Below are 18,543 nucleotides of genomic sequence, written 5' to 3'. Positions count from 1 at the left end.
GTGTGGTGATATTAACCATGCAATGCAGGGTCTGCTGTGGGTTGGGTGAGGAATGGAGCTCATGGATACCAGCTCCATCCAGCTGTCTCCCACACGCCTTGTGTGCTTGTCCCCATCCTTGTCCTTTGCCCCTGGGGTCCCTGTGCCCAGGTCCCCATCCCTGTTCCCTTACCTGAGGGTCCCTATCTCCATCCTCACCCAGTGCTTGGGTGCCCATGCCCGTGTCCCCATCCTTGTCCCATCACCAGGACCCCAGAGTTGGTGTCCTCAGGGTTGGTATCCCCATCTCCAGCCTAGATGTTCCCATCCCTGGTGGGTGTCCCTGGGGTTGTGTCCCCATCTCCAGTAGGTCTTCTTGTTTCCACTGGGTGTCCCTTGGCTGGATGTCCCTATGCCCAGCAGGGGTTCCTGTGTCTGATAGGTGTCCCCAGGGTGGGTGTCACTGTCCCCGGTGGGTGTTCCCAAGCTGGATGTCCCCTTCCCCAGTAGGGATTCCTGTCCCCGGGGTGGGTGTCACCGTTCCCAGTGGGTATTCCCAAACTGGATGTCCCCACCCCCAGAGGGTGTCCCCCGGTGGGTGTCTCCATCCCCAGTAGGTGTTCCCGTCTCCGGTGGGTGTCCCCAGGGTGGGTGTCACCGTCCCCGGTGGGTATTCCCAAACTGGATGTCTCCATCCCCTGTGTGTGTCCCCCCAGGGTGTGTGTCCCCAAACTGGATGTCCCCATCCCCGGTGTGCGTGTCCCCAGAGTGGGTGTCCCCATCCCCGGTGTGCGTGTCCCCAAGGTGGGTGTCCCTATCCCCGGTGTGTGTGTCCCCAGAGTGGGTGTCCCCATCCTCGGTGTGCGTGTCCCCAGGGTGGGTGTCCCCATCCCCGGTGTGCGTGTCCCCAAGGTGGGTGTCCCCATCCCCGGTGTGTGTGTCCCCAGGGTGGGTGTCCCCATCCCCGGTGTGCGTGTCCCCAGGGTGGGTGTCCCATCCCCGGTGTGTGTCCCCAGGGCGTGTCCCCATCCCCGGTGTGCGTGTCCCCAGGGTGGGTGTCCCCATCCCCGGTGTGCGTGTCCCCAGGGTGGGTGTCCCATCCCCGGTGTGCGTGTCCCCAGGGTGGGTGTCCCATCCCCGGTGTGTGTCCCCAGGGCGTGTCCCCATCCCCGGTGTGTGTGTCCCCAGGGTGGGTGTCCCATCCCCGGTGTGTGTGTCCCCAGGGTGGGTGTCCCATCCCCGGTGTGCGTGTCCCCAGGGTGGGTGTCCCATCCCCGGTGTGTGTGTCCCCAGGGTGGGTGTCCCATCCCCGGTGTGTGTCCCCAGGGCGTGTCCCCTCATCTCTCCCCCGCCCCGCGGAGGGGCCGGGCCCGCGCTCGGAGGCGGTGCCGCCGCCTTTGGTCCCTCCTGGCGGCCCGTAGCTGGGCGGTGGCGGCGGCGCGGGGCGGGCCCGGGGCGGCGGTGCCCGCTTGTCCCGCGTGTTCGCGTGTACCGGTTATCGCTTGTCCCGGGTGCTCGCAGCGCCGGGCCGGAGGGGCGAGGGCGGCGGCTGCGGGAGCCCCGCGGTGCGGGCCGGCGGCGGAGGCCGGTAGGGCCGGGAGGGGTCGCGGGAGGGGCCGCGGGAGGGGCGCGGTGGCCGCATGGCGGGGCCGGGCGGGGTGAGCGGGGCGGCGGGACCGGCCCTGGCCGCGCCCTGAGCGGGGCGGAACCGACCCTTCCTCTGTCACTGCCAGCGCCGGGCCCGGGCCATGGACGGAGCGGGGCGGGAGCCGGAGGAGGGCGAGGAGCCGGCTGCCATCAGCGCCAGGAACATCCTGGACAGCTTCACCGAGAGCCGCGAGGTCGCGGAACTCATCGGGAACCTGCGGGAGGTCTTCGGGGAGCTGGTGACGAGGGAAATGGCCGTGGAGCGGTTCATAGGTAAGCACGGCAGCCAAAGGGAGTGGTCGTGCTACTGCGTGATACAAACATTTTATCGTGTATGATTCATTTTGTTATTGCTGAATACCAAAAAGGGACCGAACCGTTAATTTTTGGGTCAGTGATAATGCTGAAACTTTATCAACAGGTAATTCAGATGTGGTTTTTTGCTCATTTTGTTTTCCATATAGATATTCTTTTATTACCTGGTATTTAACTACTGTAAATGAAAACTTAGGTCTTAGATTCCTGATTCAGAAATCTGAATTCTGATTTCAGTTTCCTGTTCAAATTCAGGCCATAATTTAGTTAAAAGTTTGTACGTCTGTCGAATAAAGCCACTCTGTTACTCATTGGAACACACCCATTTTGTGCTCTAAAGTGTTAATTTCCTATTTACCTTTTCATTTCATGGGAAATGTGAAGAATGGCTGCATCCATAGAGATCATGCTTGTTTTTCCAAGTGGAGGTAACTTGGTTTGAGTTTTGTGCCACCTAAGGAAAGCTGTCCTGGCCCTGGGCCTCAGCTCAATGTGGAAGGGCCACAGTGAGGTGCATGGAGCAGTGTCATGGGTGACCAGCCTGTTTCAAGGCACATCTGTGTGTTGGGTCAATATTCTGGTGAGGTGATTTGCAAAAGTTCATTCAGTGCTTCGTGTATTTGCAAACTGAATTTTGCAGGGATTTTTGTGAAGGGTGGAGAAATTGCAAAACTCACAGTCAAAATATTGACACAGCATCTTTGTTTTTGACAACAAGAAATGAGGTGGGCAAACAATAAAGCAGGACCCCCCAGATTTGGAGATCTGACCCTGCAGAAGTTTCTCAGTAGCATTATTGTGGTTGGCTGAACTGACTGTTCCATCTAAATGATGGACATAAAACTGCTCAGACAGAAGGAACTCTCATTGCTGAGGTTGTTCAGCATCCCAGAGGAAATGTCAGATGTCAGTGGGACAGGAAAAACCATTGCTGGAAAAATCACCTTGCTGTGCCTCTCTGTTTGTCACATCATGTGGAGTTTTTCTTTGCATTTCAATTCTATTTATGAGCTTTCTGCCTGTGTATCATTGCCCATTAAATACAAGCTAAATAGACTTTAAAAAGGTGTTGTGGTTCAGTATTGGGTTATAATATTTAGTGTGCTCAGGTGTCATTGATCCTTCTGGGACAAAATGTCCCCAACCTGCCAAGAGGCTCAGTGTGTGGGTTAGAACACTGACACCTGGGGACACTTGGCTTTTATCTGGGAGCAGGGAATGCAGTGATCACCTCTTCCAGAGGGTTTTGATGAAAATTCCCAAAGCATTCAGAAAAACTCATGGTGCTCATTTTGTGATGAACCATTAGAAACAGAAGTTTGGGAAACAGTTTAATCTGCAACTACAATTTTGTAGGAAAAGATAGGAAGATCTTTTTTGAAATAATAGTTTTAGAGCATCTGGTTTAGGTTCATTCTCTTCAGCTTTTTTATTTGGGGTTTTATTTTATCTTTGCCAGGCTGGGACCTGGGAAAACAATTTGCTCCTCAATTCCACTTTTTATGCTCACTGGTTCTGCTGTTTGTATCAGCATTAATTCAGGTGGGAAGTCAGGGATGATTAGGAGCTCAGGTTTCTCTCTGGATGCTGTTGTTGGTCTGAAAGTGGTGGTGCAGTGGCATCCACTGGTCAACTGCAGCACTGTTGGCTTTGTGTCATGTCTTCAATGTAAATGTTCATGTGTCAAGCAGAGAAAAAGGACAGAGAGCAAAGTGGTTTGTGAGAGAAACAAATACAGAAAAGGGGAGGTTAAGGAGGTTTTGGTTTTCTAATTCAAAAGCTGTTTTCTGACCAAAGAGCTAAAATGAGCCAGGTGATCTCCAGTGTCACACTGGATCACTTAATGATCTTCTTGGGAATCCAATTTTCATTTCTGCAGCTGCTTTTTATTGATTCTGGGTTTAAATTGAAAAGCTTTTGTGTCTGAAAGCTCTGAAAAGTTGTTCTTTTTTTTTTTTTTCCCCCAATACTTAATTCCAATGTGTCCTTTCTTGAGTCAGTATCCAAAAGGAGACACTGTGTTACTGGCAGCAAAACAGAGTAAGGGATGTGAACAGTTTTGAGGAGCACAGTGGTAAGAGCTGCAGTTTGTTTGTTGAGGTTAAAATTTGTTAAGGATTCTTTGTTCTTTGCTGAACAATTCCCTGTATTCTATTTCAAAATAAGAAAGCAGCTCTGAGGATTGTGAGGAGCACCCTCATTGCCAAGTGTTGCTTGTGGGAGGTTTATCCAAGGAGACTGGGGAGGCTCCTGGGGGTGGGCTGATGGCTCAGTGGAGGTAAATGAGTGCAGTGTGAGGGGACAGCTTGTGCTTGAGCTGTTGCTTGGAATTATAAACTGCTCTGTGTTGGAAGGGACCTTAGAAACCATCTCCTGCCATGGGCTGGGACACCTTCCACTATCCCAGGTTGCTCCAGGCTCCATCCACTCAATGATTTTCTAACTTTGTGACCTTGCTTACAGGTGCTGGCAGCTCAGGGATGCAGGAATCTTAAACTAAAACTGTTCAGAATCAGAGGATATCTCACAGTTAAGGTCTGGAAGAGCCTTGCAGTAGTTTATTACAGATATCTTTTTATTTTCAGGTATAATGGACAAGTACCAGGAGCAGCCTCACCTTTTGGATCACCACTTAGGTAGGAATGTCAGCCTTAAATAATTTTTGTGTCTATACTTAAAAATCTGTTACTCTGGAAGATCTGGGTTTGCATTACAGGATTGCTGTGGCTGATAGTACTTCCATTTTATAATTGTTGTCTCACTCTGTTCTGTCAGAAGTACAAGAAACTCTGTGACCTGCATGTAATCTTACTGGTTTTTCTCTCCTTTCACTAGAGGGGATGATGAATTCCTTGTTGGAGATAGTATGGGACAGTGGATCTCCTCCCCCACTAGTTCACCTGGCTTTTAAATTTCTCTACATCATTACAAAGGTAAAAAATCCTAAATTTAATGTTCTTTAACTGAAATTTGTAAGTTACAAATATTTTCCTTGTTATTTTCAAAAATATTAAAATAAATAAGTGTTGAGTATGATTAAATATTTTAAACTGCACTGTGAAAGATTAGTTCTCTTGTTTCCCATTTTCATGATAGCTGATGTTATTTAATGATCCAGATTAGTAAAAATCCAGATTTGAATGCAAAAGAAATTGCAGACATGGAGATACTGAGTGATAAAACATGAGTTATAACGTTGAAAAGTAAAGTGTAATGAAAATTTGAGCACAAGAAAATATTTTTGGGCTGTAAGGGCTGAGCCTGGGACAGGTGGCTCAGAGAGGTGGTGGGGTCTCCATCCTTGGGATACTGGACACCCCATGATGTGGTCCTGGGCACTCTGCTGGTGACCCTGCTTTACCAGGAGGGCTGCACTGGACAATCTCCAGATGTCCCTTGTTTTAAAGTTAATTATCATGCCATGAATTCTTAATAATTTTGTAAAAACACAAAGTTAAATATCACAATAAAACACAAAGTTAAATATCACAAGGTCTTTAAGACTTTGATTGCAGACTTACTCTCCTTATGACATGAGGATCCTAATCAAGAAATTCCTCCAAGGGTCTTTCCTTTCCCCTCAGTGTGTGCTGGTGCTGGATGGGTTCTGAAATTCTGAATTCTGGAAATTTCTGCTTTAGGTGAGAGGCTACAAACGTTTCCTGCCCCTGTTCCCTCATGAAGTCAGAGACCTGCAGCCTGTTTTGGATATGCTTGCAAAGCAGAACCCAAGAGACCCTGAGGTGAGCACTTGCTGTACTTTTTGTTCAAATTTTATGTCTCCATTGGAAAAAAACTGCAGGAAAAAATTGGGAAAAAATAGATAAAGCACTGACAGACCCTGTCTGGTGTTAACACCTGGATTTAATGTGAAAACCATCATCTTGTCACAGGAGAAATATCCTCCCCAAGGAGAGGTTTTGGTGTTCTTTTGTGGGATTTGTTCCAAGGATTTAGAAGCAGTGGCAGTAGAGGTGCAAGTGGAATCTTTAAGCACTCATGTAAGGAACAAATTGATTGTAACAAGAGTAAGAAGAAGGGCAGTGAAAGGTATTGAATCTCTAAAATGAGTGACTGAAAAGTACTCCAGTCTGACTCCAGGATATTTCATATTCTTAGGTTTTTAAATAAGGGAGAAGAAGAATCCCAGAGACCTGCTTAAGACAGATGAATTTTAAGAGAGATTATCAATTATAAGTAACAAAAATCATGGGTTTGAAGACAATTGTATTGCTGCTCTAAATTAAAGCTTTTTTTTAATAAACATCCATTCTGACACTTTGCTGCTGCAGGTGTACAGCTTTAAATCTTGAAAAACTTCCTTATTTCTTCAGAAGTTGTTGCAGTAAACCCATGAAAGCTACACATAAGAAATTAAGGAGAAAAACATCTGTTTTATTTGTGAGTGGGAAAGGAAAAACAGGAAAATGGGAAGGTGCAGTTTGCCTTTGGAAGGAAACAAGGTTGCCTAGATTTGTGACTGGGGGGAGGATCCATTAATTTTGTTACAGTTTTGCTGTTTGGGGTCCCTTGTAGCTCTGTCTCCTCTGGAGTTTCAGGGCACTCACATTGGGAGTTTCTTCTTGCTCATCTTTGAAAGTTCCTTGGAGCCAGGGGGTAGTTTGTGCTCTTGGCAATTCATGTTGAAATGAAAATGAAATAAAAAACCTTTGTTTTACTATTCCTGTCGCCATATTTCTCCTCACAGAGAAAAGCAAGGCACAGTTCTTCCCAAGAATATTTCTGAGTTTCACGTTCTCTGAACCTCATAGAAAAAAACCCCCAATTATTACCTCATTTGCTGCACCTGTGTTTTTCACAAGTAAAATACATTGCAAAAGATAGTTCACCTGAAGAAAATTAGTAATTGAATTCTAATGTGTTTTAATTCACTGACCAATTAAATCCAGGTCTGTGTGTTAGGTCTGTCAGCTGCCAGTCAGGAAATTCTGTGCAGTTGAGTGCTTGGCAGATTCAGTTTAGATGTAATATAATATAATATAGTATAGAATAATATAATAATATATATAATATAATATAGTATAGAATAAAATAATGTAATATAGTATAGAATAAAATAATGTAATATCATATAGAATAAAATAATATAATATAGTATAGAATAACATAATTATACATATATAATATATATAATATGGTATAGAATAATATAATAATATATATATAATATAATATAGAACAAAATAATATATATAATATAATATAGTATAGAATAAAACAATGTAATATAATATAGAATAACATAATGATACATATATAACATATATAATATAGTATAGAATAATATAATAATATATATAATATAATAAAATATAGAATAATATAATGTAATGTTATATGATGTAATATGATGTAATATAATAGATGATATGATATAATATGATATAGTATAATACAGTATAGTATAATATAGTATAATATAACATAATACAATATAATATAATATGATGCAATATGATGTAATATAATAGATGATATAATATAGTATAGAATAATACAGTATAATATAGTATAGAATAATACAGTATAGTATAATATATTATAAGATAATACAATATAATATAATATAATATGATGTAATATGATGTAATATAATAGATGATGTAATATGACATAGTATAATATAGTATAGTATAATACAGTATAGTATAATGTAATACAGTATAGTATAATATAATATAGTATAATATAATATAATACAATATAATATAATATTATGTAATATGATGTAATAATAATAATAATAGATGATGTAATATGACATAGTATAATACAGTATAATATAGTATAGTATAATACAGTATAGTATAATATAATACAGTATAGTATAATATAGTATAATATAATACAATACAATATAATATAATATGATATAGTAATTAATTAGCCTTCTGATATAATCCTCCTCATCATTCCTCTTCTTTGTCTGGGGCAAAAATATCTTTCTATTCCTTTGCAGACGTGGGAAACTCGCTACATGCTCCTGTTGTGGCTGTCCATGATCTGCCTGATCCCTTTTGACCTGGCCCGTTTTGATGGGAGCCTCGTTTCCCTGGAGGGGCAGGCTCGGCAGCCAACCATGGATCGCATCCTGGACATAGCCAAGGTGAGGGGAACACACCCTGCAGTGCTTCCACACCTGGCAGCTTTGGCTCAGCCATTCACTGTGTGATAAATATGAATGTGTTCTGTATGTTCCTCAATGAGATTCTTTTCTGCATGTTATTTAAGTCTGTATTTTTGTGTCTAATCTGTAAGGGATTTTTTTGTAGTTCTGGATCTTCAACCTGTTGATTGCTGCTTTAGAGTCAGGTGAGGCTGGAACTTGTTTCTCCTGGTGTAATAAACTGTTTTATCTGAGGTGAACCCCTGCCTTTGAGTATGCTAGAGGCTTTCAACACATGCAAGTGCTAGAGAGCATCTCTGAAAGCCAAATCTGAGGATTTCTAGAGAAAATCAGCATTTGATCAGAGTGAGCAACTTTGGAGGCTGTGACTGTGTGAAGATTTTTAAACAAGTACATGAAGTTCCAGTGGGTGTCAGCCCAGGTGGCTGATTTGTCATGCTTTTGAGATAGAAATAAACCTCCCTCCCTTCCTCACAGGTCCCCAAGAGCTCAGGCTTTTGACACTTGCAGCACTAAGGGGCTTTCTGCTTACAGGCCAATGTGTCTGTGAGTTAAGGCTTCAGCAAACGAACCTTCAGTAATAAACCTGCTTTGAAAGGCACACAAAGGGAGACTCTGCCTCAGATACAGTTTGTTAAATGGAAAAATAAACTTTCTACTATCTTTAAGCTGAGTTTGTAACCATAATAATGTCATAATGTGTGTGATCATCATAATATTTGTCATGTAAGTATTCAGTAGAGCTGTCACACAGTTGGTTTTCTATCTCCAGTTATGAATTGTTTTACAGTCAGGTTTCTTTTCCCTTCAGTGTTACCTGGTTGTCAGTGACAAGGCTCGGGATGCAGCTGCTGTGCTGGTGTCCAAGTAAGTCCCTTTTGTGCATCTTGGCAGAAAGGCTCCCATTCCTCCTGCTCTTTCTTAATCTGGCATGGCAGGGTTGGGAGGGCTGGAAGTTGCCAGCTGTCTGTGGGATATTAATATTGCTTGAATTGGATACAGCAGTGTTTGTTGGGAATACTGCTTCCTCTGCATGTGAAAATAAATTACAAAATAATAAATTATGAAATAATAATAATAATAAAATAATAAGATAAAAATAATAAATTACAGAATAATAAATTACAGAATAATAAATTAAGTAGGGATAGTACACACATGTCTCTTGTTTCAGTATCTATTCTAGTCCACATTCCTGGACATTTTAGTGAAAGTCAGCTCAGGTTGTGACTGATTTGGGTTTTTTTTCCTTTTTAAAGCAGTAAAAGCCCCAGCTCTGCACTTCAACCTGTGCTCAGCAGAGGGCGCTGATTAATTTTAATTAGGAGCGTGTGTTCAGCACAAATACGGGACAGAATACATTAGGCTGGTTCTAGTACCAGCTGTGCCAGGCTGTAATGGTGCTGTATAGTGGATTTAAAATTATTTACACCATTTTCAAAACAGCCTGGTGATTGAAGGAGTTAGAAAGGCTGGCTCCAAGGCCCTGTTCTCACATCCCCAAAGCCAGTTCTGAGCATAATCATTCTGACATGAGGTTTGTGTGCCACCCACCCTGATACTTGGGTGGGCAGAGCACAACGGTCCTGGGACAGATGGGCAGATAAGATACAGGAGTCTGACTCTGTAGCAGGCTCTGGGAAAGTCCCTGGGGAGCAAGAGAAGGACCCTGCTTTGTGCTCCAGGGAGTTGATGAATTTCAAGTGAAGTTTAGAAACATCAGGATTGGAGACCTGTTTTCCAAAGTGAGCTGCTTCTCACAGGGCAAAGGAGCTGGAGTATATTTCATAAATTCTCCTTTCTGCCTGCTCAGTGAGTGGCTGCAGTAGGAGGAGATGAGGCTGATCCTTATCCTGGTCTTAGTCTGGAGGTTAGGACACTCCTTTGGGAAAGAAAGATTTAAACTCCTTGGGGCTGAGGAAGGGTCTAGGAACCAGCTCAGCCACTTCACAGGTCACTTCTCTCACGTGTGCCCTTGGGCCAAAGGCAGCCTCATCCTTCCACCCAAACCAACCCTGCTGCAGCTCCCCCCAAGTCCTCATTGCTCTGCTGCTGAGCACCACAGGGACTGGCTGGGAAGCCTCAGCAGTTCAGTGCTGAGCTGTTTTATTTATTATATTTAATACTCCCAGTCAGCTCTTGGAGCTGTTCCCCAGCTATCTGTAGGGGTAGGAAGTACCAGGTCCTGGCTCTGGGGCACATCCTCTTTGAATTCTGTGGGTTGTTCTGGGTGGGCTCAACTCCCCATGTGCCTTGTTTCCACTGGGTGAGTTGAGAACAAATCTACATTCAGTAGTCTGAATTGCTGCTGCAGCAGGACCTGGTTTGTGGGTGCCAGGACACTGAAGTGATGCCCTGACTGCAGCTTGGCTGTTCAGGGTAGGGCTGAGAGTAGGTTTATGATAGTTTAGCCATGAAAATCATCTTTTCCCTTTTCTAAGATGGCTAAAACCACATCTTTTCAACCATCTAGTGTATTAATAACAGGTACTTGACCTTTTCAAATATCTGGAACCCCAAATGTAGCCCTGCTGGTTGCTCTTTCTGACAGACAGTGCAAAATGACCACTGATTTTCAGATTTGCAGAATGGCTGGTTTTGGTGAGAGAGGTGCAGAATCCTCCTATTTGTTTCAGCCTTTCACTAATTCTAATAGAAATAATTTCTTAAAAGCTTTGGAAATTTTGTTGCTTTATAATTAAGGTAAGAAATTTCTAGAACCCAAGTTTTTAGCTGGGTTTGAAGTGAAAACAAAGTTCCAGGTCAGAGTCTTGCCCAGAAACAGCTGGGCTAAACATAGGATGGTTTGGAGTGTTGCCACCCTCAGTGATTTGGGGAAAGGCACATTGAAGAATTGTTTCCAGGAGCTAGAACCAGTTTGGATAGGAAGAAAAGTCATTTTTCACTGGGTGTCATAAAGTCAATGGCTGCAATGTTTTTCTTTTTTTATCTGTGACAGGTTTATTGTCCGCCCTGATGTCAAGCAAAGCAGGATGGCAGATTTCCTGGACTGGGTGCTCTCCATGTTATCCAAATCCTCCTTCCAGACCATGGAGGGCACTGTCATTGTGAATGGCATGCTCCAGGCCCTGGTAAATACTGCTTTTCCCTTCAAAGATAGACAGGTGGTCTTATGGCCATCCTATACTGCTACAGGAGGCCCTTGACAGCAAATGCACAGAGGGGTTCCTGGCAATAAAAAAAGGAGAATTTCCTCCACAGCAGTTTGAACAATATAACTTCCCATGCATGTGTATTTTCTTTTTTTTTGTCATCCCCAAATGAAAGTGAAATTGCCAGTACAGCTACTCATAAATAACTCTCAAAGTAGCAGTTGTTTCAGTAAGTTGGAGTTTGTTTGCTAATCTGAATGAATTTTTTGTTGAGTGGCCTTTCTTTGTGAATTGATAATGGTGTGTGACTCAAAAGAGCTGAATTCTTACTTTGGGTTTTAAAATTGGTATACTGTGCATGGGGAAAAAATCTGCAGTTCCTGAACTGCTGTTCCAGGGCACTGCTCCTCTTGTACATCCTAAAAAGGGCCATTTATAAAAGCTTTATTGTAGTTTTACACCCTTAAAAGTGCTGGGGTGTGTTTTGAAATCCTGGGGTGACACTTCTGGTGTCTGTGCCAGTTTTGATGTCCGAATATATTTGGGCAGAATGGGTTTGTGAGGGGGGAGGGATTGTTGTTCCTTCTTGCTTTGGTTGTTGACCAAGGCAGTGCAGGTGAAGACAGATCATGAGCCCTTTGCAGTTGCACAGGTTTGAGGATTTGCTGGTGTTTGTACAAGTTTTGATAATTTGCATAAATTTGCTACTCTTCTTAACCAGTCACTAAGAGGACTTGTGTGCAGTGTGGTACTAAACATCAAAGCAAAGGTCTGGAGCAAGTGTGTGGGTTTTTTTTTTTGAGTTGTTTCTTTTTCCTCTCGAGCTCTTCCAAATCAGAAGGGGAAGAAATGATCTATATTTAGAATAACTGAGGACCTGCTGCTTAAGCAGGAGGAAGCGTTATTTGTGTGCATTGCAGCGTTTCAAAAGACAGAATGATGTTTCATCATTTTATTGTCAGATCTGGAAAGGGAGACTGACTGTTTGCCATTCCCAGGCATGATGAGACCTGCAGGATGTATAATGCATTAGTGTTTTGTCATAATTCCTTTGAGTTTGGCTTTGGCTCCATCCACCTGTTCATTAGTGCTCACTAAGCGAAACAGGTGAATACTCAACAAGTAGAATCGAAACCAGAATGTGATACAATAGACCTGGGAGCAGAGCCTGCTGCTTTGCTTTTCTGGGATTTTTTTTTTTTTTTCTTCTCCACACCTCATAATTCCTGTTCCAATTGGTAGATATGGGCAGATTTGTAAAGCCTTGTCTTGCATTTAGTCTTCAATTTCTCCTTTCAGTCACTACAATGAGCTGTATCATTAGGGAGTAAAGGTTTTCAGAATGGTGTGTGTATGCATGTAGGTGCTCAAGGAGAGCAGGAAATATTTATTTCAAGAGTTAAATGTTATAAATATCATATTTATATATAATTACATATATTCTTAGTATTTTAATATTAAGAATTTTGTTTCACACTTGGAGCAACACTATATTGTCAAAAATACCACCTGAAAATAAATGTTCAATATAAGCAAACACTTGTCTTTAACATGCAAGATTCTACCTTCATATAATGTAGTCTATTTATTTTATAAATAAGTCTATTTGTTCTATAAATAATACATACTTCTAGAAATAATTCTATACTTCATGCAGTATATAATATAGTCTATTCTATATAATATAGTCTATTTATTCTATAAATAAATACAATGTATTTTAACAAGTAATCACTGAATGTGTAAAGCAGAGCACATCCTCATGAGGGGCAACTAAAAATTGTGGCAACAAGCTTCAGAATTCTTTGCTCTTGGATTCCTCCAGCACTTTGTTATTTTAAGAGTCAAACTGCTGCTGCTTGGCCATCTTTGAACAAGCAGGAGAAAAAAGACCATTTTTCAGTTCTGGTCAGTATAGCAAGGGATTGTGCAGGCTTTGGGAATGATGTAGCCCACCAGAGTGGGGATAAAAAGTCTCTCCACATCACAGCAGAGTGAGGCTGCCCTGAGCAGGGTGGGCTTTGGTCGGGTTAGGATTTTGTGCCGCTTCTGGTCTGCGTTTACCGAGCGGCTCCAAGCGAGGCTGGCATGGAAAAATGGCTCGGAAAAGACACGAAACTCCTGCATTTCAATGAAGTGAAACTGCAAGTCAGGGACGCAGTGAGTAGTTGGCCGTGGCTGACTTTGATCTGCCTCTCTGTGGCCGTGAGCCTGGCTGATCAGGTGTGTGCTGTGTTTCATCTCACCCAGCGCTGTGTGCAGAACGAGTCCGGCCGTTCCGCGGCTCCTGTCGGAACACGCACCCCGCCTTGCATATTGTAATTGCACTGGGGCCTGTGGCTCTCTGCTCCTGTCCTCAGTAACTCACCATTTCCCAATGGGGGGCACCAGCAGGCACCTCTGTGACTCTGTTTCAAATTTCAGTGTTTCAAACTGCCCTCCTTTGTTGAAACCTCGGTTGCGCTATGGCATTTAATTCACTTCCCTACTCCTGTCCCTTGGCATTTGAAGGACTGAAAATGTTGGATTATTAAGCAATTGCTACTTTTTTATAACATTCGTTTACTTGAAGGAAACTTCTAGCCTGTTTCAAGAATCTGCATTTTAAATTCTCTTGGTCTGGAGGTTTGCTTTTAAACCTGCCATTATATCAAACAGCTTTTTAGTTATCGCTGCAGGGCGCAGCACTCCCAGTTCTTGCGTGACAGAGATGTCATCACGTTGAGGTAGCCTTGGGCATTGAAACTTATTAAACCTTATTTGTTTTATAAGTGATTCAGTATACAAGTGTGAGTAATAATTAAAAAAAATAAAACGCCCTACACAGTGATCTGATGAAACTCGAGAGTCTTAAGAACGAGGCATTTCCCTGAGCTGTCTCTAATGCAAAGGTTATTTAGCAATAGCTACATGCTTATGTAAATTTGGCTCCAGGGAAGAAAGAACTCTCTAACTCCATTCTTTCAGACCCAGAGGCACAAAAATAGAATATTTCCAAATAGAATGTTTCCCAAGTCTCTGTATTTTTGGCATTCTCAGAGAATTTGGTGTATTAGGATTGTCTATTGGCGCTATTTTTTTTAAAAAGGGGTTGTTGTTTAGTGGTTTGGTGATAAAAGTGTAGAAGAAGCAGTGTTGGTGAGAGGTACAAACATTCCTATGTCTGCAGGTACCGAGGGCACTGACTCCTTTCTGCTCATGCCATTCCTCTCCTGGCTGTCACTGAGTATTTCTTCTAATGTGGCCTTGTCTGATACTGCTGGGTTCTTCTCTTCTCACCAGAGCTTTTGTGCTCATTCCAGGTTCAGAAGTTCTGTTACCATAAAGCTGTTTCTTTTTCTTGTTAGAGCATAGTACTATCTCAAGCTGCTAAATGTTTTTTACCTTCTGAGTATTTAAAATCCGTGGGTTTTGGTAATCTCCCGATGGAAGGGAGGTACTCTGCCAGCTCTCCATGTGTTCGTGTAAACATTTCAGATGTTCAGCTGATAAATAACTGGGATCACATGAAAGCTGCCATCCCTGTGTTGCTGTCTGTCAGTGTTGGTGTCATGTTGATGCTCAGCACCCAAGCACGTGCAGCCCACAGCAGGAATGCTGCTTGTGTGGAGGCACAGTAAGAGCAAGGCCTTTAACTAACCCATTTTACCTTCAGCTGCACGTAGAATATATTAAATATTCCCTCCTTCCAAGTGAACTTCAGTTCTGCCAGCGTGTTCTCCCTCCTTGCTCCTGGCCTGGAGGCAGGGATGGCTGGTGGCATTCCTGGGGTGTTGTGTGGCTACCAGGGGGTGCTCCAGAGCAGTGCAAGGGATCATTTCCTGCTCTTCCCAGCCAGGCTGGAATTATCCTCCCAGCCCTCCCCTTGGTTACAACCAGAGGGAAGATCCAGACTTGTGTCTCCTGCTCAGCAGGAAGATCCACTCAGTCCCCACCGGCCAGGCCACCCCTCATGGTGATTTGTGTAGCTTGGGGAACAAGTCCTGGAGATGATCCCCACTGATAGATCTCCTGCAGGTCGAGCCCAAAGTGGGTTATGCAGACAATTGGCAGGTGTGGTGTCTCTGCTGGGATTATTAAGAAACTGGGCTTTGTTTGCCTTGCCCTGCGCTGTTTCTAAAGCAGAACCAGACCTGACAGTCGTCATTGCTTGCACACCACTGATTTTCTCTAATTTGTAGGTGGCTTAATTATTTATAAGAGAGGGAGTCACATACTTTTCAACAGCTGAGCAGGTTGGGTCGGTTGCTGTGTGCTCTGTGTCCTCCTTAGAGGAGCTGTGGCGTGGCTGTGACTGCAGGGATGCTCCAACAGGCAGGCTCCTCGTGCTCAGCCCTCTGACACCAAAATGCCTGTGCAGGTGGCAAACCAAGCTTATTAATTGCTTTGTTTGTATCAGATTTTTGGAAATGGTGTGCCTTGGATATTTTTCTTCCTTCAAGGCAGGAAGTTTAGGCTGGGTGCTGCAATGCTGATTTGCTCCTTTTGCTGCTTTTTTTTTTCCCTCATGATTTTCATTTATGCATCATGAACATTTCTTTTTTAATATGATCCCTGTAAGTTCCAGATTTACAGTATTTTTCTGAAGGAGTAACTTTGCTGTACATGCCTGACTGTAGCATGTGCTAGAAGAAAATATTTTTTCTGCTTTCCCAAAAAACAGCATTGGATAAAGTGCTTCTTTATTTCCTTTGAGGAAAATATATCTATCACACTCAAAAGTTTTAGAGTTTTGGACTTGGGGATGCTTTTGCATGCATTGACTCATAAATAAGTAATGAACACTTCTCTTCTTGTCTTCTCTACACTCAGAAAAAACCCCAGACACTGAATTTTCTGCTGTGTTGAATATCTGAAGAGTGGTTTTCCATGGTTTGTCTGTTACCTATTTACTTTTGTAAAATTTATTTTTAAAATAGCTATTCAACTTCTCTGACACAGAGAAATACCTGATGTATCAGTTGTAGAAACTCCAGGAACCTGCTCCAAGGTTGTATCTGACCCCCAGTGCACCAAGGTGGGTGCAGAAAGAACTTTCTTCCCATTCAGACAGTTGGCATTTTCAGCTGTGTTTATTCCTAAAGCCTTGGGAACATATTTTATTGATCAAAAGTCATGTAAATATTATGGCCCTTTAAAAAAAAGTTTAGTAATTAATTTAAATTAATAATTATTGATTAACTATGGTGTCCTTTGGGCAATTCTTACTTCTCCTAAAAATTTGTATTGATAAAATAAAACATCTTAATGCACATCTCAGTTGATTTATAGCTGTTGCCACAATGATTTTATTACAAAATGTACATTATAAACTCCCATGGTAGGAGTAGATGTTTTGTGTTGAAAATAGTTGTTATTTGAGTTTTAGTGAAACTGCTGTAGGGAGACAATGTGTGTTTCACTTTTTTGTTCAGAAAATAATATAAATGATTATGAAATGGAATCTGCCAAGGTTGGTGCTCTAAACTGATTCATAGGTGTGTAAGGAAAAGCATTAAAAAAAATACTGTGCACTATTTGATTTTTTCTCATTTCCTGCTCGTGTGTTGTTTGATTCCTTCCATCTCTCTCAGAGGTGGCAGAGTCAGGACTTAATTCAGACTTGGGCTCAAGGGTGTGACAACATGTGGAGAAGCTTGGAGAAAGGTGCCAGAATTTGGGACCTGCAGACTGAAATGGGTTATTTGGATGGTTCTGTTATTATTATTGGGACCTGCAGACTGAAATGGGTTATTTGGATGGTTCTGTTATTATTATTGGGACCTGCAGACTGAAATGGGTTATTTGGATGGTTCTGTTCCAGCTCCCCAGCAGTGTGCTGAGAGCACACACCCAAAAGTGTCCAGGAGCATCCCCAAGGGTCTGTTCAAAAGCTGTTTCTCTGCATTATCACTGCTTGAGGGATTACACTGTGCTTTGTTTCAATATGCTTGAATATAACAACAACAACAACAACAATAATAATAATAATTTGAAGTAAGCCTGAGTGTGCCTTAAAAAAATATTTGCTGTTAAGTCAGGCAGAAGGAGAAGGAGTTGTGAGGATGGAGGGAAGGAATTGTGAGGATGGAGGGAAGGAGTTGTGAGGATGCAGGGAAGGAATTGTGAGGATGCAGGGAGGGAATTGTGAGGATGCAGGGTGGAAATTGTGAGGATGCAGGGAGGGAATTGTGAGGATTAAGGGAAGGAGTTGTGAGGATGCAGGGATGCTGCCCTGTCTCCAGCATCCACAGCAAAGTGTGTGGAGAAATCAGTTATGGGGTTTTAAAGCAGAACACAGGAACAAAGTGATGAAATGAGTTTCTGCATATTTCAACAAAGAAAATTTTCAGAGGAGCCCTAGATTTGTTGTACCAAAGATTTGCAGGTTCTCTGACATATTTTTTAAGCTTTTTTAGTACGAGCAGGGTTTTGTTGTATGTCAGTGAGAAATTTTTGTAATTTTTTTAACACTGACTTCATCTATTGCTAAAAGCTGTGCCAATTTATACATTTAAAGTGATACTTATTTCTGTTGGCTGGGCCTGAAGTCATCCTATTGCATTGCTGCTGTGTAAAAGTCATTTTTAAGGGAGCCCTCACACTTGCCTGCATTAACACCTCAAATACTTTGATATATAATATGAAATTCCCATATATAGCTGGCAGTAGTGCTGATTTGTGATCCTGGAATGCAATTCAGTAACAAAGCAAAAGGGGCTGGGTACACAGCCCCAGGGTGTTTTTCTTGCCTCTGTTGCTGGCAGCCACGCCTGCAGCGCGGGAGGCGTGCGTGTGTGTGTGTTGGGTATGTGTGAGAAAGTACCTCTTTTCAGGGGAAGTCTGTTCTTGTTTAACTCCCAGGCATATTTATTGAGGAAGATTTTGCTTCTGGTGAAGGACAAACAAGTGCCTGGCCAGGTTTTTGCTCCGTGGGGAGCTGAGGAAGCTTTTAATGTGTAACGTGTTCTGTCAGGTGTTAATAGTGCCTTGTCTGGCTGCAGTGCTGGGGTTTAATCTCACTGGGATATTTAGCTGCAGATAAAGTTCCCTGGGCACAGGAATTGCAGTTGGCCTGCTGGAGGTGTATTTGCAGGTGTCTGTAGGTGGTTTAGTCTCTCACAAGCAGTGGTTGCACCACACTGAGCTCCTGTGACCCGGCACTGAGCCTGATGGGTCAGGGACCTGAGCTAGCCCAAAACTGGTGGCCTTTTTCTTTCCTCATTTTTTATTCTGTTTTTTTTTTTTCATTTTCTCTTGAGTGGTTTTTGGCCACCTCAGTCCCCTGAGCAGTTACCAAGAAGAGCTGCACCCTGAGACTCCTCCTTTTACTATTTAAATCAGCAAACACTATACATCATT

General features: G+C 42.9%; 1 protein-coding gene across 1 annotated transcript in view; it reads left to right on the top strand.

The window, feature by feature from the left end:
- The first annotated feature begins 1,545 nt into the window (after window positions 1-1,545).
- The window catches only part of TBCD (tubulin folding cofactor D), a 124,779-nt gene continuing 107,781 nt past the window's right edge, over window positions 1,546-18,543 (top strand). The window contains exons 1-8 of the mRNA XM_066565788.1: window positions 1,546-1,567; window positions 1,713-1,899; window positions 4,527-4,577; window positions 4,777-4,874; window positions 5,583-5,684; window positions 7,922-8,068; window positions 8,901-8,956; window positions 11,049-11,181. Coding sequence (XP_066421885.1) covers window positions 1,728-1,899; window positions 4,527-4,577; window positions 4,777-4,874; window positions 5,583-5,684; window positions 7,922-8,068; window positions 8,901-8,956; window positions 11,049-11,181 — 759 coding nt within the window. The 5' untranslated portion in view covers window positions 1,546-1,567; window positions 1,713-1,727. The remainder of the gene's footprint in view (window positions 1,568-1,712; window positions 1,900-4,526; window positions 4,578-4,776; window positions 4,875-5,582; window positions 5,685-7,921; window positions 8,069-8,900; window positions 8,957-11,048; window positions 11,182-18,543) is intronic.

This window comes from Molothrus aeneus, chromosome 25, assembly GCF_037042795.1.
Source record: "Molothrus aeneus isolate 106 chromosome 25, BPBGC_Maene_1.0, whole genome shotgun sequence".
Lineage (NCBI taxonomy): Eukaryota > Metazoa > Chordata > Aves > Passeriformes > Icteridae > Molothrus > Molothrus aeneus.
This window is presented reverse-complemented; position numbering and strand designations above follow the sequence as displayed.